General features: G+C 40.1%; 1 protein-coding gene across 1 annotated transcript in view; it reads left to right on the top strand.

The window, feature by feature from the left end:
• Klhl20 (kelch like family member 20) overlaps positions 1 to 22,773 on the top strand; it is a 49,148-nt gene extending 26,375 nt beyond the window's left edge. Inside the window, exons 4-12 of the mRNA XM_052737368.1 lie at positions 3,159 to 3,317; positions 4,574 to 4,668; positions 7,352 to 7,467; positions 11,055 to 11,238; positions 14,117 to 14,260; positions 15,020 to 15,153; positions 16,035 to 16,243; positions 17,818 to 17,924; positions 20,704 to 22,773. Coding sequence (XP_052593328.1) covers positions 3,159 to 3,317; positions 4,574 to 4,668; positions 7,352 to 7,467; positions 11,055 to 11,238; positions 14,117 to 14,260; positions 15,020 to 15,153; positions 16,035 to 16,243; positions 17,818 to 17,924; positions 20,704 to 20,788 — 1,233 coding nt within the window. The 3' untranslated portion in view covers positions 20,789 to 22,773. The remainder of the gene's footprint in view (positions 1 to 3,158; positions 3,318 to 4,573; positions 4,669 to 7,351; positions 7,468 to 11,054; positions 11,239 to 14,116; positions 14,261 to 15,019; positions 15,154 to 16,034; positions 16,244 to 17,817; positions 17,925 to 20,703) is intronic.
• The last annotated feature ends 4,720 nt before the right edge of the window (positions 22,774 to 27,493 follow it).

Genomic DNA, 27,493 nt, shown 5'->3' with positions numbered 1-27,493 from the left:
AATTATAATAATAATAAATGCTTTTTTAAATTAAGAGAGCAATATGGATTTATGCTCTCCTAACACCTACCTTGTATTCTGGTTCTAGCACAATATCAAATAAATAGGTTGCTATAAATTCCAAGCCTGTTAGTGATTTTTAAAGGCCAATTTTATATTTTACCAGCATAAGTTGTTTCTCCCTAATCAACTTCATTGGTTTCATAATCATAAAGGCCTGATTAATAAGCCAATATGTGGTTTATCTGTGCATGAGAGGACCTGTGCATCAGAGAAGTGGTTTCCTATAGCATTTCCCTCCCGATTAGATGGTTTACTCAACAGGATAAGTTATACACCAACTACTTGGTAAATTAATAATTTCATATGACTGTCATGTCAAATAAGTGAAAAATAGTGAGTTTAATGGAAATTCTTTTGGTACTATTTAAATTTGTCTTTTTTTAAATTATTTTTGGTTGTGAGCCTAGCCTCAGCCGTTAAAGGCTAGGCTCACAACCAAAAATAATTTAAAAAAAGACAAATTTAAATAGTACCAAAAGAATTTCCATTAAACTCACTATTTTTCACTTATTTGACATGACAGTGATATGAAACAATCCCTTTATGATCTTGAAATTTGAAGAAGCATTTCTAAATGATTAGACTAGAAAGGCTGAAAGTTAAAATCTATCAATTTTATCACATACACAGTTTTTTTGTGATACTAAAACAAAAGCCAAATACAAATTGAGGGAAATATTTGCAATCTGTATTCACTATCAAAAGGCTAAGCTACTTAATGCATCAAGAGCACCAATAATTCACACCAGTGAGCTAGCCAAAAAATAGACAGTGCAGAGAGAGAGAGAGAGATTCAGACTGTCCTTAAATATCTTAAAGTCCGCTTGTTTATTCAAAATAACGGAGAGACAAGTTAAAATTCACCAAGTGCTTTTTTCCTTCCAGCTTTGTTTTTTGAGACAGTGTCTTACTTTCCAGCCCAGGCCTCAGCCTCAGCCTCTTACTTGCTAACATTTATTGACACACGTACCATAGCTGGTCAAAGCGCCATGTTTTGGGTTACAAATATCCTCAAATGTCGTATACCCTCTTGTGAGGCTGTAGGGACATAGGTACATGCTGGTGTAAGTATGCATTGGTACAAGGCTCTTGAAAGGAAATTTGGCAGTATCTATAAAAATTACTCTTTAACAAGGGAATCCGTGGCTGATATGTAGAACTGAATTGTATTGCAAAATAAAAAAAAAAATTACTCTTTATACCCACTTTTAAACTCAGCATTCTCAGGAATTTATACCATATATACTAGAGAGCCGAAGAGTTTGAAGAAGTGGATTGAGGTTCTGTGTTTGATATTGAACAGGCCACTCTTCCTGTGGATCGATATTCCTTGAGAGGTTAGGCTGAGATGGAATCTTAATTCAAGTCCCTTTTAAGTGAGATATGACCTAGAAGTCGTAAAGGAAGATTCAGCTGCCTAAATATGTGAAACTTTTTTATTTTTAAAACAGCTCCATAAATGTGGTCAAATAATGCCACTGAGAGCCCCTGCGGAGATAAAGGAGCACCTTGCAGTCTTCCCAGTAACTGAAGGGTGGTTAGCCAATGAGAGCCCCTGCGGAGATAAAGGAGCACCTTGCAGTCTTCCCAGTAACTGAAGGGTGCTTAGCAAAGGAGCGACTGGCAAAGGACATTGGGTAATAGAAAGGGAGAAAAGAAAACCAGAAGCATAGGGTCAGAAGTGCAAAGAGTTTCTTTTAAGAGGACTTTCATAGAGTTAGAGCATTGGCTCAGCACTTCAGAGCACTTGTTGCTCTAGTAGAAGACCTGGGTTCAGTTCCCAGCACCCACATGGCAGCTCACAACTGTCTATAATTCCAGTCCCAGGAATCTGACACCCTCTGACCTCCATGGGCACCAGGCATGCATGTGGTACCCACACACATGCAGGCAAAACACTCATACACACACAAAAAAAATAGTAAAATAAATATTTTGTTTTGTTTTTTCGAGACAGGGTTTCTCTGTACAGTTTCGGTGCCTGTCCTGGATCTCGCTCTGTAGACCAGGCTGGCCTCAAACTCACAGAGATCTGCCTGGCTCTGCCTCCTGGGTGCTGGGATTAAAAGCGTGCGCCGCCGCCACCACCACCCAGCTATATCCTAACTTTTTTTTTTTTGGTTTTTCGAGACAGGGTTTCTCTGTGTAGTTTTGCGCCTTTCCTGGAACTCACTTTGTAGACCAGGCTGGCCTCGAACTCACAGAGATCCGCCTGCCTCTGCCTCCCGAGTGCTGGGATTAAAGGCGTGCGCCACCACCGCCGGCATATCCTAACTTTTTGACGACCAAGAAGATAGCCGTGTCCCAAAAGCAATCCATTGTGCTCATTAAAGGCAACACAGAGTCTGAACTTTAAACAGTACTTTGCCCGTGCCACCAGACATCACATGTAGTGTGATAGAGAAACCACCTAGAGGGTAGTAATAGCTGTTCCCCTGCCCTGCATTTCACCCTGTCCATTACATCATGATGAATAGACTTACAAGAGCTTAAAATTCTTGGCTGGCCTGTCCAAAATAACGTCCTTATTGCCATATCATTTCCATTCTGACAGTTCTCTAGACTTGGGTGAAAGTAAACATGGGTGTGTATGTAATTTCTCACTAGAATATTATCTCATAGTGATTTGGTCCTCGTAAGTTTCCCTTGGTCTAATTCTTTTCATTATATTCATGCTTGCAGAATGATGGTGTCTTTATACTTTTTGTAAACCGAGTCCATGACATTTCTACCCTTTTAGCAGCTATTCTTCCTCTGGAAGCTTTTCCTGGCATTTTATATGCCTTCTATCATTATGAAGCTTCAATTGAGTATGATTATTTAGCTTATTTTAAATATGAATTTCTATTTTATTCATTAATTTTTTTAAAAGGGAAAACTTTTAAACTAACTAAACAACAATTAGCTTTGTCAACTTTATGTGTGTTTTCTATTCTCCTTTATTCTCTTTTGAAACTTTTCTTTTCCTCCTTGTTTTAAATACTGACTCCATTGTGGAATATAATTTTGTCCTGTAACAAAAACAAAAACAAAAAAACAGATAAAGGCAAAAATTGTGCTTATGGGTTCCTTTTCTCTTACCTAAATCTGAGCAGGTAATGGAAAGTGAAGAATTCATGTTACTTCCGGCCAACCAACTCATCGATATAATATCTAGTGATGAGCTCAACGTTCGGAGTGAAGAACAAGTGTTCAACGCAGTGATGGCCTGGGTCAAATACAGTATTCAGGAAAGACGGCCTCAGTTACCCCAGGTAAGAGTCGAAATGCTTCTCTGAGAAACTGCTTTGTACTAGACAAAAATTACGTACTTGTCTTGCAGAAACAAGACAGTCATGACACACACACCAAAAAAAAAACAGTCCTTGTTTCTAAATAATGTAGGCAGTAAGCCTTTAGAAGCATTTGACTGCTTATTGTTGTGAACTTATTGCTCCTTTGCCTCCTGTCTGTTTGTAATTCATTCTGTTTGAACTGTTACACAATTCAGAAATTATGTAAAATTATAAAGGAAAGCAAGAATTATCTGCTCCAAGAGCTTGGAAGTCCTGCCACACTTTGAACAGTAAGTGATTGAATTGGGACTGAACCGTCACATGTTTAAGATCCATTCTTGTCATGACTATAAATAGTCTCCTCCTGATTCAGAGGAGATATTTAAAGGACACCTAAAACCTTCAAACGCTATATCAACTATGTTTTTTTCAATATATATATCAGTAGGTATATATATGTATATATACATATATATATCTCACAGTATATATATAAACATATACTTTATCACAGAATATATGTATAAAGTTTTATTTATAAATTAGGTCTGGTAAAGATTAACAGTAACTAATTATAAACAGGATATTTATAGTAGCATACTATATAATAAAAGTAACTTAACTTACAAATTTTTATCTCTGGAATTTTTCATTTATTATTGTCTAACCAAAGTTAACAACCAATAACTGAAAATGCAGAAAGCAAAATTGAAGATAAGGGGAAAGTGTATTTTTTGAGATGTGTTTATTCATTATTTTATATGTATGAGTGTTTTGCCTCCATGTATGTGTGTACAACATGTGTGTGCCTGGTGTCCATAAAGGTCAGAATAGGGCTTTGGATTCCTTGGGATTGGAGTTACAGACAGTTGTGAGCTTCCATGTGGATGCTGGGCATTATGACCAGGTCTTCTGCAAAACAAGTACTTTTTAACTGCTGACCATCTCTCCAGCCCTGGAAAGTATATTCTAAGAGTTTATAACTTATTGTCGAAAGCTAAAAGTAGCATTTTAAAGTGCTATTAACATGTTTTTAGTTTTGTAACTAGTCTACATTACTGAATTGATAGTTAGAATACATTTTAGAGTCTCTCTTTATCCCTTCCACTTTCTTTACTTATTATGTCCAATTAGATCCCCAAACTCTTGGCCACACGGTCAGTAAGCGTGAGTCATTACTCTCCTAACGCGTTGTAATGACAGCTCAAGCCTTAACTGTGTTTATTACCTCATAGGTGCTGCAGCATGTCCGCCTGCCTTTGCTTAGTCCCAAGTTCCTGGTGGGTACCGTAGGCTCTGATCCCCTCATTAAAAGTGATGAAGAATGCAGGTATGAATGGATGAGAAAATTCAACAACTGAGCATTCCTAACTTCTTTTTTTCTCCTTGCTGATATTGCTTCTGAAATATTGTATTTCTTATGCCAAAACCAGGGCAGTATTTAACAAGTTCTTCTTCTGGACTAGGGTCAAGGGGAAAAGGAAGAGAGGACTGAACTTCCAGTATTCTGTTCCCTTAGGAGTTTTTGTTGTTTTGTTTTTTAATAATTGTTTACTTATTTTTATTTTATGTGTGTTGGTGTTTTGCCTACATGTATGTCTGTGTGAGGGTGTCAGGTCCCCTGGAACTGGAGTTACAGACAGTTGTGAGCTGCCATGTGGGTGCTGGGAATTGAACCCAGGTCTTCTGGAAGAGCAGCCAGTGCTCTTTACTGCTGAGCTGTCTTTCCAGCCCCTGTTGTTTTGTTTTTTAGTGTGATGCTTATTGGCATAGAAGTGGCAATAAAGAAGTAGATTTCTAAGTTTTGATGCAAGTTTGAAGAATCAATTCTCTACTATTGTTTTTCTGTGAAATAAATTAAATAATGCTGTGAGTCTGTCAGTGAATACCTTCTCATTGATCACATAATGTCTAACTGAGGAATAGGATAGACTTACTTTGAAGATTATAGGCAGAGTTAAAAGCCCTGTCCCTCCCAAGGTAGCTTTGGGGAGGCCGTTGATAGTGCTCAATGAAGTCATTTCCAAATAGTCTTAAGAATGAAGACCTCACTGATATACTGAGCTATCTCTATAATAGATACATGCTTGATTTAATAAATGGATTCCTGAGTTTGGCAGATTTTAAGATTTATTTTCACATCTGAAACCTTTTAGCATTTTAACAACTCCACCTCCACCCCCAACATATTCCAAATATGAGTGAGAACTACTCAATATTCTCAACTATTCACACACTGTCCATTGGGCCTCCCCTTGCCAATAACGAAATTTGGAATTATCCCAGATTCTAGTACATAGGTAGGGCATATAATCCATTGCATTTCCTCTGTGATCTCGGGCTTGCCGTTAATGAGAAATGCAGCATTTAAGATTAGATGTTTGTCTTTTAAATTTGAAAAAGTGCACGTTTGGGGTGGGGAGTACTGCTGAGATGGCTCAGTGGGTAAAGTACCTTGTCACCATGCCTGACAACTTGTGTTCAGTCCAAGCCACATGGTAGAAGAACAGGACTGACTCCTGCACATCCATGCTGTGACACTTGCATCCCATACACATGAATAAAGGTTGAAAAAACCTTTACATTTGTAGAAATAGAACAGAATAGATCAGTAGCAGTCAGTTCCCCTAATTCTATGAATAACAGAAGGGAAATATGTAAACTTTACAGGATGGAATATGAAGGAATAATACAGGACTATCCCTCCCCGAATTCAGTATAAATCAGATTATAATGACCCTGACATGGGAAGTAAAGTACTTGTCTAGTCACTTTGGAAAGTTGACTCCTGATACCCTAGCCACAGCACTGGACAGTGCTCACTCTATGCTATAGCTCCGTCCGTCATCAGTGAAGAGCGAGAGGTCAGCACCTGACCCACAGGGCTGTTCATTATGTGAGTGCATACAGTGAGAGTTTCTAGCAGAAGTTAAAAGGTTGTCACACTGCTGCTGTTGCTTCTGTGTTGACTGCTAAGTGTCTGTGCTGCGGTCTGTCTGGAACCTTTGGCTGGAGTAGAAACTGATGGAATCAGTCTTTCAAGTTTGGGGAACCAGAAAAAACTCTTAATCTTTGGTTTGACTTCCTTTTCATTTTAGTTTGGTTTTCTGTTTATTTTGTTACTAGGATAAATAAATTAGGAGAAAAATGCATTTTGGGGTTATGCATAGCACCAATCATGTACAAATTACTCGATGTAGTATAAATAGTGAGAAATTAAAGCAGAGTAGTCCAGGGCACATGCAGAGTTGAAGTATAACAGTGTAGTAGAATTTACATAAATCAGGCACTGAATCACCTAGGAGATTTATATACAGAATATTGTACTATGTATAATCTCTAGGCTGTGCTCTTAAAGGAACATTGGGAAAGTTTTTGTTCCTGTCAGTGAACCAGTTGTATTAAACCATGCATCTGTTGCTAGATAGTACCTTAGTATTAGCATCCTGAAGTACTAGCAGATACCTACTGCTCTTACTGATGTCCTCTCCCCGTGTCTTATAGAACCTAATAAAACTCATTAGAAAATAGTGACTGTGCAAGCTGGTGATCGAGCTAGATCTTTTTATGGGGTGGGGAGTGGGTAAGATATTGTCTGCTTTATGATTGTTGAGCTTTAGGTTAAAATTTGCCTCAAGTATGAAGTTATGGTAGAAATGCTAACCAACTCAGAATTCCTAGTGTGACTTGCGTCATGGTTTCATGTTTGTGCCAGTTTTTGTGTTGCCGGGCAACAAGATTTGGCTTAACTTGTGCTCGTTCCCTTTTGCCACCATGCGTGCTCGTTCCCTTTTGCCAACATGCGTGCTCGTTCCCTTTTGCCAACATGCGTGCTTGTTCCCTTTTGCCAACATGTGTGCTTGTTCCCTTTTGCCACCATGCGTGCTTGTTCCCTTTTGCCAACATGTGTGCTTGTTCCCTTTTGCCAACATGCGTTTTCTGACACCGTATAGGGACTTAGCTTACAACAGTATTTAGCCATTTGGAATAACTGCAAAGTTTCTTTTCTACAGAGACTTGGTAGATGAGGCTAAAAACTACCTCCTGTTGCCTCAAGAACGACCACTGATGCAAGGGCCAAGGACAAGACCACGGAAACCTATCCGATGTGGAGAAGTGCTCTTTGCAGGTGTCCCTCTTGTTTGTTTGTTTGTTCAGGGGGGGTTTGGGGGGCTTGGGGGGTTTGTTTTTTAAGATAAAATCTCTTTGTATAGCCCAACCTGTCCTGGAACTTTCTATGTAGTATAGGCTGGCCTCAAACCTGTGGCCCTCCCACTTCAGCCTCCTAGTGCTAGAATTGTAGGTTCTATCTATGCCCAGGACAGGCTTGAATTTTACTATACTCTGATTAAACCAAATATTTTCATATATGTTTAATAATCATTTAGATATTGTGATACCTGCTATCATAAGATACATCCTAATATGGGCTTGAATCTTTTTTGGTTTTCCAAGACAGGGTTTCTCCGTGTAGTTTTGGTGCCTGTCCTGGATCTCGCTCTGTAGACCAGACTGGCCTTGAACTCACAGAGATTTGCCTGGCTCAACGGGCTTGAACTTTAATACACTCTGATTAAACCAAATATTTTCATATTTTTTGAATAATCATTTAGATTGTTATGATACCCACTATCATAAGATGCACATAGTAAGTCAACAATGTTATTCTTCAAAAGAATACTCTGAAAATCCATCTAAAAATATCATACAATGTATGTTTGTTACATGCATTAATCTGTATACCAAAGTGCAGGTCATGTCATAATTACGTGGAGTTTCCGAAAGCATTATTTTATATTAAAGACTCCGGACTCTTTTCAGATTAGTTGAGCTCAGGACAGCTGATATATTATTTTACCGCTACTGTTTGCCTGTAAATGTTTGCAACCCTTCCTTTGGGGGCACTTCATTGTATCCACGGATGTCAGTTACTTTACATGTTGCTGTAACAGAGTAGCTGACAAGAAGAAGCTTAAGAGAAGAAGGGTTTACTTTGGCTGACAGTTAAGGGGTGTAGCCCATCATGTTGAGGACGACGGCCTGGTGGCCAGAGTGGCTCTCAGCTGTGGCAGCAGGGACATGAAGCAGCTGGCCACACTGCTCTGCAGTCAGGGAGCGGAGAGTGGCTACTGATGCTCAACTTACTTTATCCACTTTTTCTTTTTATTCAATCCCAGACCCTCATCCATGGAATGGTACACCCCCATTCAGGCTGGTACCACCCCCTTAGCTGCTGGTGCCACCCACATTCAGGCTGATACCACCCACATTCAGGCTGGTACCACCCACATTCAGACTGATACCACCCACATTCAGGCTGATATCACCCACATTCAGGCTGGTACCACCCCCTTAGCTGGATCTCACTGAGAACACCTTCATAGACACACTCAGAGATATGTCTTCTAGGTGATTCTAAGGATTGGTTGTCTCTGATCTGAAAAATCTGAAGTCAACAATACTTTAAAATCATGTCAGTACTCCAAAAGTTTTGCAATTTGGAACATTTCAAATATCAGATTTTCAGATTAAAGATGTTTATTCTTTTTTTTAAATTTATTTATTTATTATGTATACAGCATGTATGACTGCAGGCCAGAAGAGGGCACCAGATCTCATTACAGATGGTTGTGAGCCACCATGTGGTTGCTGGGAATTGAACTCAGGACCTCTAGAAGAGCAGTGAGTGCTCTTAACCTCTGAGCTATCTCTCCAGCCCAAGATGTTTATTCTTATTGATATATTTCTTTCTTTTTTTTCTTTTTTTTTGTTTTGTTTTGTTTTGTTTTGTCTTTTGAGACAGAGTTTCTCTGTGTAATAGCCTTGGTGTTATGGAACTCGCTTTGTAGACTAGGCTGGCTTCGAACTCACAGAAATCTGCCTCCCAAGTGATGGGATTAAAGATGTGTGCCACCACTGTGGCTATATTCATTTCTTGATTTTACTCTTAATTTTCATTAGGTTTAATGATGCCTACAAAGTTTGCGTAGCCTTCTTTATTGTAGCGTGTTTGGGCAAGTCTATCTGAAATAATTGTAAACATCACATATATTATACAAAGGTATATGGCTCCTTTTCTGAATATTTTTCTTTAGGTACATGTTATTTAACAGAAATTAAGAATTCCCAGGTTTGGGATTTCTTTTTAATAATTACAACTTGGTACACCATAGCAAATGGCTTAATAGAAATCTGTCTTTTCAGCCAGGTGTGGTAGTGCACGCCTGTAATCCCAGCACTCAGGAGGCAGAGGCAGGTGGGTCTCTGTGAGTTTGAAGCCAGCCTGGTCTACAAAATGAGTTCCAGGGTAGCCAGAACTACATAGAGAAACCCTGTCTCAAAAACAGAAGAAAAGAAAAGAAATGAAACCTGTCTTTTCATCGTTGTGTAGGCTGAGGTTCCAGCAGCGGTGGCTGCGGCTGAGACCTCCCTCCTCCATAAGCAGAGTGCCTTTCCCTGTGCCCTTGGCCTCATGTGGCCTTTCCTCAGCATGCAGCGGCAGGATGAGAGAACTCTGCCGTCTTTTCCTCTCATTGGTCCTACTCTAATGGCCCACCTTTATGACTTCATTTCGCTTTAATTTCTCCGTAAAGGCAGTCTCCAGACAAAGTGGGACTTCAGCTTGAATATATGATTTTGGGGATCCACAGTTAAGTCTCTAATATCAAACTATGTCATCCATGGTTGACATGGGGAATCATAGTGCACACAAAATCACCATGAGGAGGTGGAACTAACAAACTATGTCTCAGACTTCTCTTAAGTCAACAGGCAAGATTTAAATCTTGTTCCTGAAAGGTCCATTTTTTTTCCTGATGATATTGAAGAATACCACTTATTAGGTAGCATTTATTTGATACGAAGCCATACAGTCCAATATAAAGCTGGTTTTAATAACTTTCCACTATGCACTTGTGCCAGAGATTTAATGATTAGGCTGTTTGATCTCAAAGATTATGAACCTTCACATTTCCAGCCTAGGGCCATCTTAGAGTTTAAGATGTCTTCTCGGATATTGAAATTCCTTGTAGATGCCCAATTACACAATTCATATTTAAGGAAATTACTGTATACAAGACGTGCTGTGGTTTAGTACTAGGTGACTCTTCTGATTTAGATGAAACAACAGTAAAGTAAAATTATATCACATTGAGATTTGAAAGAAAGAAAGTGAACTTTTAGGTCTGTCTAGAAGATGGTTAATATTATTCTGCTTTTAATGTAGCTCAGGAATTTATTTGACACCATGTAAAAACTAGTAGTTCCAAAGTGTTTTGAGCATAAAATAACCTTGTATTTTTTTAAGCTTCAGAATCACTCTCATTTTGTATTGAAATGGGGATGATTTGAAAGAAAAACAAATTTAGCTTATCTGCCATTACCTCAGCCCTCCCCGCACCATGGTCATTTAGAAAAGGATAATGGAACTTGGCAGTTTTTTTAAAATCTTACTCACTGTATTAGTCTACCCAGGCTGCCATAACAAAATATTGTAGACTCAGTAATTCAGACAAAAGAAATGCATTTTCTCCCAGTTCTGGAGATTAGAATCCAAGATCAAGGTTATAGCCCAGTAACTGCTGGTGGCTTTTGGTGACTATAACTTGTCCTTGACCTGCTTCTACATGTGCTTAGTGAGTCAGAGCATTGGTCACAGTGAGCTTAGCAGTCTACCTTAAGAGAGGCATTCTCTTAACCGTTTCTGTCGCTTCCTAGTTGGTGGTTGGTGTAGTGGAGATGCCATTTCCAGTGTTGAACGGTATGATCCACAGACCAATGAGTGGCGAATGGTAGCGTCAATGAGTAAAAGGCGATGTGGCGTTGGAGTCAGTGTTCTTGATGACCTGTTATATGCAGTAGGCGGCCATGATGGATCCTCATATCTCAATAGTGTTGAAAGGTAAGGTTAATTTGAAAAAAATCCCTATTGTCCCTATGATTTTGTTTGAGATGTCAATTAAGAAACAAATGTAACTTACTATTTTAGTATTACATCTGTGAGACTAACAGTCTAGACTCCTTCGAAAGACACACGAGACCTTTGTGATCTGATCTCTACCAGTTTTTCTGGTCTCTTTCCATTGACACCATTCTCTAAGCATGCTACTGCAGACACAACAAAGAGCTACAGCTCTGGTCAAACTGGCTTCCTGACTTCTTCTGTCCCTGCCTGTATGCATGTATATATACATTCTTTTCCCCTGAAACACTTTTGACCCTATAAGGCTTACAAGATTTGAAATGTTACTTCCCGCACAAAGCTTTCTCTGACTATGGATGAGTTACTCATTCCTCTGCTCTTTCATGAATATTTTAAGCATGCTTGTGCATTTCATACTGTTCAGTTGTTGAGGTACCTGGCACATTGGAACTCTACAGTGAGTGATTTTTTTTTAAGTTTCTTATTGCCTCATATTGTCTTTCATTAAGTTGTGTTGACCTACAATGGTTTGTTAGAGCTCCATAGCATATTTGTAAAAACTGGTATACCCAGTTCTGGATATTGGTTCTAGATATGGCAGAGCTAAAAAACAAAAACAGAAGGGTTGGCTCTGTAGATTGTGGGGGGAGAGATGACAGGGAGAATGACACTTAGACATGAATCAGTGGGCTAAAGAAATCAAAGTACAGATACTAAATGTTTGTAGCTTAACAATGAGATCAGTATATACCAAGTGTATAAAACGTAACTAAGGTGGTACACAGAGGCAAACATGAGTGATACGTTACACGCATTGGAAAGGAAGAAAAGTGAAAGCAACAGGCGGCACACTTAGGCAATCCTAGCACTTGGAAGGCAAAGCAGGAGAGGATCACAAGTTTGAGGCCATTCTGAGCTACATAGTGAGAACCTGTGTCAAAGAGAAAAAAGAAAGAAAAAGCAAATCATGTTTTTAAATCAAGAAGTTATGAAGAGCAACAAAATCCAGCAAAACAAAAAGAAAAATAAAGCAATGAGGAAGAAAGGGAAAGTAATGAAAACTTAAAAAGTAGAAATGGATATTGTGGTGATATATTATGTCCCCCAATGTATTGTGCATACTAATAAACTTATCTGGGGTCAGAGGACAGAACAGCCACTAGATAGACATAGAGGCCAGAAAATGGTGGCACACACACCTTTAATCCTATAACTTGGGAGGCAGATAACCATCCAGATCCCTGTGAGTTCAAAGCCACACTGGAAACAGCCAGGCATGGTGACTCACGCCTTTAATCAGGAAGTGATGGCAGAAAGCAGAAAGGTATATAAGGTGTGAGGACAAGGAACTAGGCCTGGTTAAGCTTTTAGGCTTTTGAGTAGCAGTTCAGCTGAGATCCATTTGGATGAGGACTCAGAGTCTTCCAGTCTGAGGAAACAGGATCAGCTGAGGAATTGGCGAGGTGAGGCTATGGCTTGTTCTGCTTCTCTGATCTTCCAGCATTCACTCCAATAACTGGCCTTGGGTTTGTTTTAATTAATAAGACCATTTAAGATTCATGCTACAGGATATAGCTATCCAGGGAGCAACTTAGCATTCTTTTGGGTTTTTTTTTTTTTAAGTTTGTTGTTGTTGTTGTTTGTTTTTCAGTGGTTAAGAGTCTTGTGCATGCTAGATAAGCACTCTACTATTGAGCTATGTGCTCAGCCTTGTAAGTCCTGTTTCTAATTCTCAGAGTATCAGAAACAACCTAAGAATAAAGAAATAAGAATGTGATTAAGGGACTGGAAAGATGTCTCGGTGGTTCAGAACACTGTTGCCCTTCTAGAGGAACTGAGTTCAGTTTCCTGCACCCAAGTTGAGCAGCTCACAACCATCTAACTCCAGGTTCAGGAGCTCCAACACCCTCTTTTGCCCTCTGTGGGTACTGCATTCATAGGCACATATACACAGATACACATATACATACACATAAATAAAAATAAATCATTTTTTAAAAAATAACATTAAACAATGCATCACACATTATAGTATAACAAAATAGTTCAAAGGAAAAACCTGGAATTATATTAACAAAAAGAGATCTCAAAAATACATCCAAGAAGAAAACTGCACAGTGTGTGCTATTATTTAAATAAATGCATATGTGGATAACATTTTATTGCAAAGACTTAAAGGATGTATGCCAAATCCAAATGGGAAGAGACTAGAATTGAAATGGAATTCTGTAGCATTCTGATTTTTTTAAAGAAAAATTGTATTCAAACTAAGTGTTAAAATAAATTTTAAAATATAACTTAGGTTAGGGGTGTAGGTCTGTAGCAGAACAGTTACTAGCATGTGGGCCCCAGTTCAGTCCCCAGCACTGCTCAGTTCAGTTTTCATATGCTTGATTATTAATCTGTTTGAGGGAAGAACAGCCCTTAAATAGAAATATATGCTTATATGTTCCAAATACTATAATGGATTTTTCTTTGAGCCATCAGCTCACAAAAAATGACATGGAGACTTATTATTACTTATGAAAGCTCAGCCTATAGCTTAGGCTTGCCCCACTAGCTCTTATAACTTAAATTAACCCATTTATATCAATCTATGTTTTGCCTCATGGCTTTTTACCTCTCTTCCATCTTGCATCTCCTGTTTTCTCTCTGTGTCCTCTGGTATCTCTCCCCTCCCCTTCCCCCTCCTCTTTCTGCCTACCTATTGGACATTTAATTCTTTATTAAACCAATGAGAAGGTGCCTTGGCAAAGACACATCTTCACAGTGTACAGAAAGATTATTCCACAACAAATTACCATAAACACAGCCAAGCTCCAGCACATAATTCAAACTTTTAGTGTGTTCTCTGCAGATACGACCCCAAAACAAACCAGTGGAGCAGTGACGTGGCCCCTACAAGCACGTGCAGGACAAGCGTTGGCGTGGCAGTACTTGGAGGCTTTCTCTATGCCGTGGGCGGACAGGATGGTGTCTCTTGCCTCAATATTGTCGAGAGGTGATTTATTTTAATCAAAATAATTTTCAATTGTGTTAATGGACATACAGAGTTCTTTTAGTATTTTTTGTAGCCCTAAATGGCCTAGAACTTACTATGAGAAAGAGGGAGAGTGTGCGTGCGAGTGTGTGTGCATCTGTCTGTATCTGTGTCTGTGTTTGTGTGTGTATGTGTAGGCCAGAAGATGACTTTGGGGGATTGGTTCTCTCCTTCTACCATTTTATAGCCCCTAGGATCTATTCTTTAATTAATAAAAATATATTTGTGGTAAACATGATATATTTAAATATTTAAACCATGTAGAATGGCTAAGTCAAACTAATTAACTGATGTATTACCTTACATACTTTGGGGGTTTGGTGAGAACAGTTAAAATCTACACTCAACAATTTCAACAGTAACTACTCACCATGTTGTACTTTGGATTTCTTGAATTTATTCTTTGCCCAGCATCTCTCTGATCCTGCCAACCCCTCTCTGCAGGAAGAGTCCATTCTACTCTTTGCTTCTATAAACTAGACTAATTTTAGATTCTGTCTTCAAGATCATATGGTATTTTTTTCATGTGTCTGATTTATTTCACTTAGCAAAATGTTCCCGATGTTCTTCCCATTGTCACAAATGACAAAATTTGGTGTGTGTGTGCTATGGTAAATGTTTTTTAAGCTATGGTAAATCTCCGTATCCATTATATCTCTTGTGGTTTCAGACCTGTGGAAATGACTTGGACTAATAGGAATACGTTTTTCCTCCTTGCAGGTATGATCCAAAGGAGAACAAGTGGACTCGGGTGGCTTCTATGAGTACTAGAAGACTTGGAGTTGCTGTGGCTGTGTTGGGAGGGTTCTTATATGCCGTAGGTGGCTCTGATGGAACATCTCCACTCAACACAGGTCAGTCCCTCCCCAAGGCAGTCTGAGTCCCAAAAGCAGCATGTTTTCCTGGGAAGAATCCATCTGTACTGGCTGGTTTTGTGTGCCAGTTTGACACAAGCTAGAGTCATCAGAGAGGAAGGAGCCTCAGATAAGAAAATGCCACCATTAGATCCAGCTGTAAGGCATTTTCTCAATTAGTGATCAGTGGGGAGGAAAACCATACTTTCTAAATAGAGTGATTTCCCTTTCTCCCATAATCACAACCTGCCCTCAATTAAAAAAAAGAATTCTTTTAATACAAGAATCTAATAAAACCTTAGAACTACAAGCTTCTTTGCCTTTTCAGTCTAGAGATAGTGGGTGTTTTCATCTAAGGATATGTCAGTGGCACACCCATGAGATTCATTGTTATGTATCTTTAGTGGCTTAAAAGACACTAGCATGGTAAATAAAGCATGCCTGTAATCCCAGTACTTAGGAGGCAGGAACAGGAGGATCATAAGTTTGAGGCTAGCCTGGGCTGTATAATTAGTTCTAGGCCTGTATCACAGAACAAGACCCCATCTTAAAAAAGCAAAACATGAAATAAATAAGTAATTAAATAAATAATATGAGGAGTACAAGAGTACAGAAGCTGTTCAATTATGACAATAAAATTTTAGTACTAAACTGTTCTTATAAATCACAATCTAGTTCCACCCTGTTGGAAGATAAAGAGAGCGCATTAATTAGTTATGTAGCCAAAACTAGAACTTAACACATGTCCTTTTCTCCGAAGATGACTGCAAGAAACTGGTTCCCAATCAGATTATTTACTGAAAATAAATGTCATTGCAGTTTTAGTGGCTGTGAAGGGAGCAGATGAGTGGTCATTTTCTGGTCTTGTCTTTTCACCGCAGTGGAGCGCTACAATCCTCAGGAAAACAGATGGCACACCATAGCCCCTATGGGGACCCGAAGGAAACACCTAGGTTGTGCAGTGTACCAGGACATGATCTATGCTGTGGGAGGGAGAGATGACACCACAGAGCTCAGCAGTGCTGAGAGGTACAACCCCAGAACCAACCAGTGGTCTCCTGTGGTGGCCATGACATCCCGCAGGAGTGGAGTAAGTGCGGCTGCTGAGAGCTTGGAGCTTGGAAACAAGCCCTGGGGCGGGGCGGGGGGGGGGGGGGGGGGGGGTGCAGAAGGAATGCTCTGAAGTGTGAGCTACACTAGAACACTGAGGAGGTGACATCCTGATCTCCACGTGCTTAATTTCAATTGTCTCAGCTGTCAAGATGCTTTTAGACAAAACAGGAGGAAAACAAACCCCAAACCAAAAAGCTTGTATTTCTTTTGATTGCTTTTAACTGCAGTAGCTAAATATTTTCCATCCATTCATATATTTAATTGTGTAGTTTTTTTTATTGTGTTTGTTCTATCAGCTGCTTCTCTGAAAGGTATCTTTCCTATATATCTTCTACTCCTCTATTTAACTTCTGTATATTAGCACTAACTATTCCTATGTAATATTTCTAGCTATTTTTTCCAAGTAGACTTTGCATACAAATGCAAATATTTAGGTAAAACGTATCTGGCCCAAAGCTGGTTTGGGTCTGTCCCATCTACAATGGAGGCCAGATCTGGCTGAGTGTTGTGCTCTCATGAATGAATGGCCTGCCACTAAAGATGTCCAAGGTGGAACATAAAATCCACCCTTCTGGGAATGTTTGTCTCAGAGAAACCTAACCCATTAGCCGCTAATGATGGCAGGAGTCCATCAATATAGGACACTTACTCAACAGGAAAGAGAAGTGAACAGTCTCTAAGGACTCTGTAATCTGAGGATAAAAAGGAGCAAATTCTGTTTGCGAAAGTCAAGGGGCTTCACTGAAAAGCACCAGCAAGTGAAAGACTCACATATCTGTGGTTCTTATTACTGAAAACTTAACAGATTTTTAGTTATATTTCTGTTATTCTCACTGCTCCATCTTGATTATATTTTCATTCAGTTAGAAGGCAGAAATGTCTACAAAATTCTCCTTATGGAGCTCTCAGTCTGGTGAAGGAAACTGAAATGTTTACAGTAGAGATGTGCTGTGGTAGTGGTGTATATGATAAAGGACGTGGGAGAATGGGTTTAATTCACATGAGTTATTAAAGCCTGTATACTATTGCAGAGATTAACAGTTAGGCCAGCATTACTAGAGCATAGAGTACATTAGGGGAGAGGGAAATGTAGGAGGTGAGGCCAAACGTGGTGGCCTGTAACCGATTTCTGAAAGGCCTGAGTGACATTGTGGACCTTAACCCTGTCGTTGGGTAGAAGGGAAGCTAATGAGTTTCTGAACAGGAGTGACATGTTTATATGTGTATTCTTAAGAATATCTTAGTAGCAGTTTAGAAAGTGGGTTAGAATGAGCAAACCGGCAGTGGGAGCAGGTGGAGGTTCTTGTTTGTGTCTAGTGAGTGGTTTTCTAAATTTTACAAATACAGGTTCTGATTCTTGTGTACATCTTGTAATTAGATAAATAGTGTAATGGTTCCCATAACTTCACAGTCAACTGCTACTTTGTCTTTCTGAATTCATGGAAACTATAAAATGAAACCGTGAGAGGTTTGAGCAGTCGGTCTAGAGAAGGTCTAAATTTCCCGGTCCTTGTCTCAGTTCTCCAGCAGCCACGGTGCTTTCTCTTCCAGGTTGGTCTGGCGGTGGTCAATGGACAGCTCATGGCAGTAGGAGGTTTTGATGGCACAACATACTTGAAGACCATTGAAGTTTTTGACCCAGATGCCAATACGTGGAGGTAACCTTTAGACTGTTGCGAGTCTTTTCATTGCTGACTTGAAATCATGAGCTTGAGAAAGATCACAACCACTAAAACTGGGATGGCCAGTGTCCTGAAGTCCTCATGTGGTTTCCTGAAGGGGGCTGCAATAACCCAGATATGATGATGCATCGTAACTTGTTGTACTGAGTAGCTGATAAAAAGTTTCAAAATTCTTCTAATAACCATCATTTATATAAGTAGAGGTGAGGGAAACAATGAAAAATATAATTTCTGCTCTCACCACATCCTGCCGGCGAAACCAAAGCACCAAGAAAATAAAAGATGTGCTTAAATAAGCTAGGAACATTATTAGACTCAGAACCCAGGCCTTCAGTTCTGTTTGTCTGTACAGGTTCTAAGGGGTAAAAATGTAGTTACTTTCAAAAAATATTTTAAAACCTTTTCCTTTTAGCTTTTAAAAGTGTATTGATACTGAGTCTTCTGTTTTGAAATCCAGCCTGTTTTAATGTTCACTTTTAGATAGGAAGCTACATCTTATTTTTGAGAGTTTACCTACGTTAAACTTCATTTGATAGGTTTTATGTTTGTTTTAAATCCTCAGGGCTGGGTTGGGCACAGTGGTAGAGTACATGCCTGGCTGGATGAGAGCCTGGGCTCAACCACCAGCACTCTCCCTTTCTCAAAATCCAGAGGCAGACGCTAAGCAGGCCCTCCCTCCAATTCCTCTTAGAGATTGAAATGACTTTCTTGGGATTCTCTGTGGCTGAGTAGTCACAGTACTAAGGTCAGATGAATAACAACTTAGTACCTTTGGCTCAGACTTTACATTTTTCATGCCATGCTCATTAGATTTCCTGAGTGTTCTGATCCCAGAGGGAACGAAAGTGAAGACAGATTCCTTGCAGAACCAGTGTTGGCACTGTAGTGCCATCCTGGGTGGAGTGCTGTGTGTTTAGCAAGCCAAGAAGGGGGCTAAGACGACAGGGAGGAAGGGCTACCTGGAAAGGGCGGCCAGGGAAGCCTCACCGAAACGGTAAGGACAGAGGAGAGCAGGTTTGCACAAAGCGAAGCTGACGCTTGTGGAATGGTTTCTTCCCTATACAGGTTTTGGTGGTTTTTTTTAAAATAGGAATTTAGCATAAGCATGATTTAAGAAATAGCTACATTTACTTCTGTCTCATAGTTGCTATAATTTACGTATAGACTTTTATCAGTAACCATTCACTAGAGTTAGTAGTATATGGTAGAATATGGTCTCTTTGAGATGGTCGCTCTCTGTAGCCCTGGCTGTCCTAGAACTTACTATATAGACCAAACTGGCCTCAAACACAGAGATCCAGCCACCTCCGCCTCCTGAGTGCTGAGCTTAAAGGTGTGTGTTACCATGCCCCCCAAACTTTTTACTTTGTTTTTGATTTGGGCTTTGTGAAGCAGGGTTTCACTATAGCCCAAGCTAACCTGGAACTTACTCTGCAGCCCAGGCTGCCCTCGAACTCACAGCAATCCTCCTTCCCCAGCCTCCTGTGTGCTAGGATTATCGGCGTGGGACCATGCTTGGTTGTTTTGCTTTTTAAGAAAGTATCCCTCTGTAGCCTAGGTTGGCCCCGAACTATGTAGGCCAAGGTTAGCCTTGAGCTCAGATAGTCATCCTGCCTCATCCTTCTATGTCCAGTGATTACAGGTGTATGTTACCATACCTGGTATATATCCTAAGTCAATTTTATCTCGTTGCTGAATGAGGAGCTAGGTTTTATTTGTTTTTGTTTTGTTTTTTGTTTTTTGGGGTTTTTTACTCTGAAAGTCTTCAACTTTGAAGATGATCTTGTTCACAAATCACAAACTAAATGCTGATATGATACTATATAGACAAGGAATAAAACAAAGAACTGATGGACTGGAGAGAAAGAACAGTTGGTAAACTGCTTACTATGCAAGCATGGGGACCTTAGTTAATCCACAGAACCCACAGAAAAAGCCAGACATGGTGGCATGCATCTGTAATAGCAGAGCTGGGGAGGTAAAGACAAGGCCGGTGCCTGGACTCCCTGGCCAGTCAGCCAAGCCTACTTGATGAGTTCCAGGTCACTGAGGACCCGGTCTCAAAAAACAAACAAGATGATGTCTTCTGCAGAATGACATCTAAGGTGATTTCTGGTCTCCGGACATGCAAGCACCTATACACGGTATATACAGATACACAACAAGAAATGGAAAGAGGGACGGAGGGGAAAGGGGACAGAGAAATTGTGCAGCTTGGCTAGGTGGCTCTACCTATAATCCCAGCCCTTTGGAAGCTAAGGCAGGAGGATTGCCATGGGTTTGAAGCCACCAGGCTGGAGTAAGAACAGCTCAAAAATAAAAATAATTGAGGCTGGTACAGTGTTACATACCTATAATACCAGCACCTCCACAGCCATAAGCCTAGGAAGATCCTAACAAGAGCCTATCTCAGAAAATAAAATAATTGAGAAAGTTTTAGGCAAAGAGAAGATGTATCTGGGAAAATAAATAGCCAGACATAAAATTAAACACAAAAATGTAGAACATAAGGTTTGCGTGTTAGAAGCCAGTCTGCGTGTCTCTAGTGTAAAAAAGGTGAGCAGATAGCCGCATTCCACTGAGAGCTTTTCTTTCAGTCATGGGCTGAATTAATTCTGCTACTTGACTGTGTTCAATTTGCTTCTAATCTTTGGAAGAGTTACGTAAAGCTGAAAATGTTGTGAGTGATGTCTTCATTTAGAAGGAGCAGAGCTTTTACCAGTTAGAAAATAAGCGTTTGTTTCTATCTTTGCAGGTTATATGGAGGGATGAATTACCGTCGGCTTGGAGGTGGTGTAGGAGTTATTAAAATGACACATTGTGAATCTCATATATGGTGAACACAGAAAAAAGTCTTGCATACTCTCCTTTATATTTGGAAGAGCCTTGACTTTGAAGCTTTGTACAGCTCGAGAAAACATTAGAACAAAATTTATTCTTTGCTGGTGCCTCAACATGCAGAACTACAAGTCTAACGACGGAGCTCACCTGCAGACGCCTCCTTTGCACAATACCTTTCCACTCTCTGCAGAAGAGGGTTTATTTCTGGCTTTAATTTATCATGGAGTTTTGATGGGGATTTTTGTTTTTGTTTCGTTGGCTTGGGTCATTTGGGGGGGTTTGTTGTTGTTTTTTTCTTTTTCTTTTCTTTTTTTTTTTTTTTTTACTTATCCTTCCTATCATTAAAAAAAAAGAAAAAAGAAAAAAGGAGAAAAAAAAATTCCAAGCTGCAAAATTTACTTTACTTCCTAGGTTTTGTTTGATTTTGAAAATACTGATAAGGGCAGAAGGGCTACATATGATCTGGTTGTTATCCTATTAGACACTATCCATCTACCAAGATTGCCAATGATAAAGATAGATGTGCAAAGTATATTCGCTAGTTACCATTCTTGCACTAACTATTAGAACACTCCAAAATGTAAAGGGGACTGGAAATGGTCCAGTAAGAGCATGTGCTGCTTTTCAGAGGTCCCAAGTTCAGTTCCCAGCACTCACATCTGGCAGCTTACAACTGTGTAATTCCAGCTAGGTCAGTGGTTCTCAACCTCCCTAATGCTGCAACCCTTTAATACAGTTCCTCATGTTATGGTGACCCCCCCCCCAACTATAACATTATTTTCATTTGCTACTTCATAACTGTAATTTTTGCTCCTGTTTTGAATCGTAATGTAAATATCTGATATGCAGGATATCTGATATGCAACCCTTATGAAAAGGTTGTTTGACCCCCCCCAGGGGTCATGACCCACAGGTTGAGAACAGCTGAGCTAGGGGATTCCGGACTCTCTTCTGGCCTCTGCAGGTACCTGCACTCCTGTGCATTCATACACACACATATACCCCACAAGTATGAGTAATTCAAAATAAAATTTATTTTAAATGTAAAAGAAAAAACAAGAAAACACCTCATAGGACAGTTCAGAAGGAATATGAAATCCCCAAAAGCAGAACAAGCTATGATTTTCATTCATCAGTGGACGTTTACATCTATCTAACTGAACTTGCTTTCCACTCCATTTCCCTTTTGTCCTCTAATATTTTCTTAGAGTTTCTGCCACTTGTACCTAGGTCTCTGCTCAGTGCCTCTTCTAAAAACAGTGCAAGTCTCATTCCTCATCTTGAGAACTCCAATAAATCAAGTGCAACTTTGTAAGGGTTTTTGCTCATGGGTGTTACCTGCAAATTTCTTTCCTATCTCCTCATTGCCACCAGGGGCCACCAAGGAAAAATGACCTCTCTCCAGCAGTGGATTCTGCTGTTCAGTTTACACTGGATGTTTCGGCCTGGTAAATCTGAGCTGACCTTTAGTTACACGCTCCAAAGAAATGATGTCTTCAGTTCGTGTTAGCAGTACATGTGAAGGATGTCAAGGCAGCTGAAGCATCCAGTCAGAGCTGGGGGCTTTAGGCTAATTATATTTCACTCTCTTTCATCTCATAAGGCCACTGTTACCATGTCTCTTAAGTTGCACTTTCTGATGAAAGGTTAAAATTTTTAAGGAAATAAATGAAAGTTTTAGTGCCTAAGGTCCTCCCCTCCATTATAGATATAGACTGATTTCTCTTTCAGTGTGTTTTGCAGGAAAACTTTTGAATGAGACTTTAGCCACAACCAAAAGGAATAACCTTTACCTTCTTCCTCTCCCCTACAACAAAATGTTTGGCAACTTTTGTGTTTACATTTAAACATCATTTGCACCTTTTTCAAGGAAAAAAATAAGTATTTGGTAAACAATTGTTTACATGTATCATTTATGCTTTTTTCTAGCATGTATAACTTTTTAAAATAAAGGTAGTATTTACCATAAAGTTTTTTAAAATTTTTTGTGTTTTTAACTTTTTTACTATGTGTGTGTGTGTGTGTGTGTGTGTGTGTGTGTGTGTGTGTGTGTGTGTGTGTGTGTGTGTGTGTAAGGGGTGGGGTGGAGCATGTCACAACACCAGAAGACAGTTTGTAGGAGTCAGTCCTCTCCTTCCATCATGTGGGTTCCAGGAATCAAATCAGTTCATCAGGCTTGGCAGCAAGTGTCTTTACCTGCTGAGCCATCTCTCCAGTCCTGATTACTGCCATTTGGTACTTCTTATTTCACTGTTTATTTGGATTTTTTATGTTGGTATCTTACATTACTTTTATATAATATGTTATATATATATATGCACTTATATTACAAGTGCTTCATCCTGAAACTGATACAATTAAGACTTCTCATTTTGTATTTTATATTACCCAATCTATAAATATATTTTCTGGTGTGTAAGAGTCCTACAGTTTTGGACTGAAAGGGCTAATCCTCTAGTCCAAACCCATTTAATACACTTACCTAAGTCTGAATACCAAGGAAGCCTGCTTGTATATTTAGTGATGGAACTGGTGTTTCATATTTTGCCAAAGCCCTATTCTGCCTGTTTTTATGCCACATTACCACTAGAGTTATCTGAAACATAGCCTATAATAATACAATAAGACTGATAACAGTTTGAATCAGAAATGTCTCTCAAAGGCCTATTTCAAAGCAAAAGGATGTTTCTGCGTCTGAGGACACATGCCCAAAGTGATTTAAATGAGTGGAAGTTTGGGGTTCACTAAGCCAGACCAGTCGCTACCTTCAGAAAGCTCTCACATTCAAAATGGGTTTGATTAAATGGTTCTCAGAGTATCAGCTTCAGGCCCCAGGGTTCTTTCAAAGCATCCATGAGCCGAAGCAATGTCCTTAGTCAGACTACATGTTTGGCTTTTCACTGTGACAAAAGCAACGAGAGACAGAACTGCTGGTGCCTTAACACTAATGACAAACCTAACAGTTTGGTGGTGGCACCAAACTATGACCAAGAATTCCCTACCATCAACAGACACGAGTTTTGGTTGGTTGGTTGGTTGGATGGGGGTTTTTGTTTTGGCTTTTGGTTATTATTATTTATTGAGACCAATCTTGCTATGTAGTCCAGGCCTGAAATTTGTGGGCCACACTCGGCTTTGAATAAGGGTAGTAAAGATTTGAACCTAGGTCTTCAAGCTACACCAGCACTGAGAAAGCTGAAGCAGGAGGAAATGCCTGGCGTTCAAGGCCAGCCTAGGTTCTACAGTGAGACTCAAAAAATCCAAAAGAGGCCGGGCGGTGGTGGCGCACGCCTTTAATCCCAGCACTCGGGAGGCAGAGCCAGGCGAATCTCTGTGAGTTCGAGGCCAGCCTGGACTACGGAGTGAGTTCCAGGAAAGGCGCAAAGCTACACAGAGAAACCCTGTCTCGAAAAACCAAAAAAAAAAAAAAAAAAAAAAAAAAAAAAATCCAAAAGAGATGTTGAACAAACACTGCTCCTAGGACTGGATGAGCTCAGTTTGTAGAGTAATTGCCCTGCATGCACACATTCCTGGGCTCAGGCCCCAACACCACAGAAACCAGGCATGGTAATGTACTCCTACAGCCTCAGCACTTGAGAGGTGAAGACAGCATTTTAAATTCACAGGAGGCCTGATATCTAAGTAAATAATAAATAAATAATTTAAAAGCCCAGCAGTTAAGATCACTGGCTGCTCTTCCAGAGGTCCTGAGTTCAATCCCAAACAACAACATGTTGGCTCACAACCATCTGTAATGGGGTCTGATGCCCTCTTCTGGAGTGCAGGCATACAGACAGGCAGAACACTCCTACATAAAATACATATTTTTTAAAAAGCTCCAAAAGTGAAGCAAAATCGTATGCTCATAAAGTGAAATGAGATTAAGACATAACAGAGGCAAGTTTCCTAGGTTGGTTCAACTCAGTTCTCCCCTATATAATAGAAGACTTGATTAATATGTGCTTAATCTACAAGTATTTATTAAGAACTCTAAATATGAAAGCTAAGCATGATCGTTTCTTCCTGCTAATGGGGCTCACAGGTGATGTTCCCCCTGTGATCCTAGACACAATTCTGCAAGTTTGTGCCCTGTATGCTAAAGCAAAGGCTAACACTTCCACTGCTGAGACACTAGTCAAAAGATGGCATTAATATACACTGGATCATTTTTAAAATATATAATTCACCCTGCAGTAGGATTAAAGACCAAAATATATTAGTGGCTTCAGACCATTTGTTCTCTTCATTTTTCAGAAAGTTTTGATGGCAAGTTCTCTACAGCAGAATGACATTAGAAATAGGGCTTGGACCCACCTCTACTGAATGTGCCTCCCCATGGGAGGTCTTATCTTCTTGTGAGAGAGAATGGGGGGTGAGTTGGGAGGGGGAGGCTGGAGTGGGAGGAGGGAAGGGGAAGGGATCTTTGATTGGTATGTAAAAATGAATAAAAAAAGTTTCTTAATTAAAAAAGAAATGTGTCTAAAAGATAAAACTTCAGGCTGGGGATGTAGCTCAGATGATAGGGTGCTGGCCTAATGTGTACAAAACCCAGACTTTGATGTCCGGCCCTGTATGAACCAGGTATGGTGGCTCACACCCGCAATCTTTGCACTCCAGGGCTGGGGGCTGGAGGGGCGGAAGTTGGAGGTCCTCCCCATCTACATAGCCAGACTAGACTATGAGACCCTGTCTCAAAAAGAAGAAAAGAGGAGGAGAAAGAAGAAGAAACATTCTCTTTTAACACAAATCTAAGATGCTCTAAGAGAGATTAAAAGTTTAAATTTTTTTATTGAAAACAGATTTTTTTTCTTCATATAATAAACGCTGGTTATGGTTTCCCCACCCTCTACTTCTCCCAGTTCCTCCCTCCCTTCCTTCCCATCCCAGGCCTCTCTCTCTCTCTCTCTCTCTCTCTCTCTCTCTCTCTCTCTCTCTCTCTGTCTCTCTCTCTGTCTCTCTCTCTCTGTCTCTCTCTCTGTCTCTCTGTCTCTCTCTGTCTCTCTGTCTCTGTCTCTGTCTCTCTCTCATTAGAAAGCACACAGGTGGGAGCTGGAGAGATGGCTCTGAGGTTGAAGAGCACTTGTTGCTCTTGCAGACCCAGGTTCAGCTCTCAGCAGCCACGAGAAAGAGAGAGAGAGAGAGAGAGAGAGAGAGAGAGAGAGAGAGAGAGAGAGAGAGAGAGAGAGAGAACAGGCTTTTAATGAATAGTAATAAAATAAGATCAAACAAAACTAACACATTGGAATTGGACAAAACAAGCAAACGGAAGGAAAACAGTGCCAAGAGAAGGCACAGAAACAGACCCCTGGTTCACAAACTCGGGAATCCCATCAAAACATTAAACTGGCCAGGTGGTGGTGTCACACGCATTTAGTCCCAGCACTTGGGAGGCACAGGCAGGTGGATCTCTGAGTTCGAGGCCAGCCTGGTCTACAAAGGGAGTTCCAGGACAGCCATGGCTACACAGAGAAACCCTGTCTCAGACAACAAAAACAAAACACTAAACTGGAAGCCATGATATATTTGCAAAGGACCTGGTGCAGACCCATGCAGGCCCTGTGAATGCTGCTTCAGTCTCTGCAATTTTATATGAGCTTTGATCATGTTGATTTAGACTCTAAACTTCAGAGAATCTTGGGTTGTTTTTGTTTTGTTTTGTTTTTTGGTGTCCTCCATCCCCACTGACTCTTAAACTCTTCTATCCTCCTATTCCACAGGGTTCCCTGAGCCCTGAGAGTAGGGGTCAGGAGGAGCATTAAGGGAGACATCCAATTTAGGGCTGAGTGTTCCAAGGTCTCTCATTCTCTGTGTAATGTCTGGCTGTGGGTCTCTATTATTTGTTCCCATCTGCTGTAGGAGGAAGCTTCTCTGATGATAGCTGAATAAGGCACTGATCTGTGAGTATAGCAGAATGTCATTAGGAGTCATTCTATTGCTACTTTTTTTTTTTTAAGAACAGTATTATTTGGGTTTACACTGGGTTCCTGAGCTATCTAGTCTTAGGTTCTTGGTCACCCAAGCAGTGTTCGGTATGGGTTCCATCTCATAAAATGGGCCTTAAGTTAAACCAGATATTGTTTCTTACTCCCACATGCTTTCTGCCACCATCAAACTAGCATATCTTGCAGGCAGGACACCATTGTCGATCCAAGGGTTTGTGGCTGGGTTGGTGTTTATGTTTCTCTTTTGGAAGCAGGCAAAGTACTGTCCTGTACCAAAGACACTAGGATGTAGGGGTGAAGGTTCTATGTAGGCACTAGATCAGTTTCTCCATATTCAATGAGTTGTATAGGTTTTTGTCTTCAGCAATAGGTTCTTGCTGTCATTTTGTAGAGAGCACCCTACAGTCTTGGCAGCAGCCTGGATTTTGGGGGATTCCAATGGGACCCCTTTGTCCAACAACTCAATTAGATGTAATCCAACCCCAGGACTGGAAGCTTCACCTGGTGACAGGAGACGGCCAGCTGAGCGTGTCTCCCCATTATTTCACAATTTCAGTTAGATAGCCATCATATATGTCTAGATTTTAGGAAGTTTTATTGTATTAGGTTTCCATACTATGCCTTAAATGAACCCTAATTTTAGCTGACTCTTTCCATATTCCCTCTCTCATCCCCCTTTTAGCTCTCTCTGACTACTTGATCCTTCTACTACAGACCCCCACAATCCATCCATAACTATTTATTCTATTTCCTCTTCCTAAC

Source organism: Peromyscus californicus, unplaced genomic scaffold, assembly GCF_007827085.1.
Source record: "Peromyscus californicus insignis strain IS unplaced genomic scaffold, ASM782708v3 Scaffold_14__1_contigs__length_90479793_seg_2, whole genome shotgun sequence".
Classification (NCBI taxonomy): Eukaryota; Metazoa; Chordata; class Mammalia; order Rodentia; family Cricetidae; genus Peromyscus; species Peromyscus californicus.
Note: the sequence above shows the minus strand (reverse complement) of the source record. Positions and strands in the feature narration are given on the sequence as shown.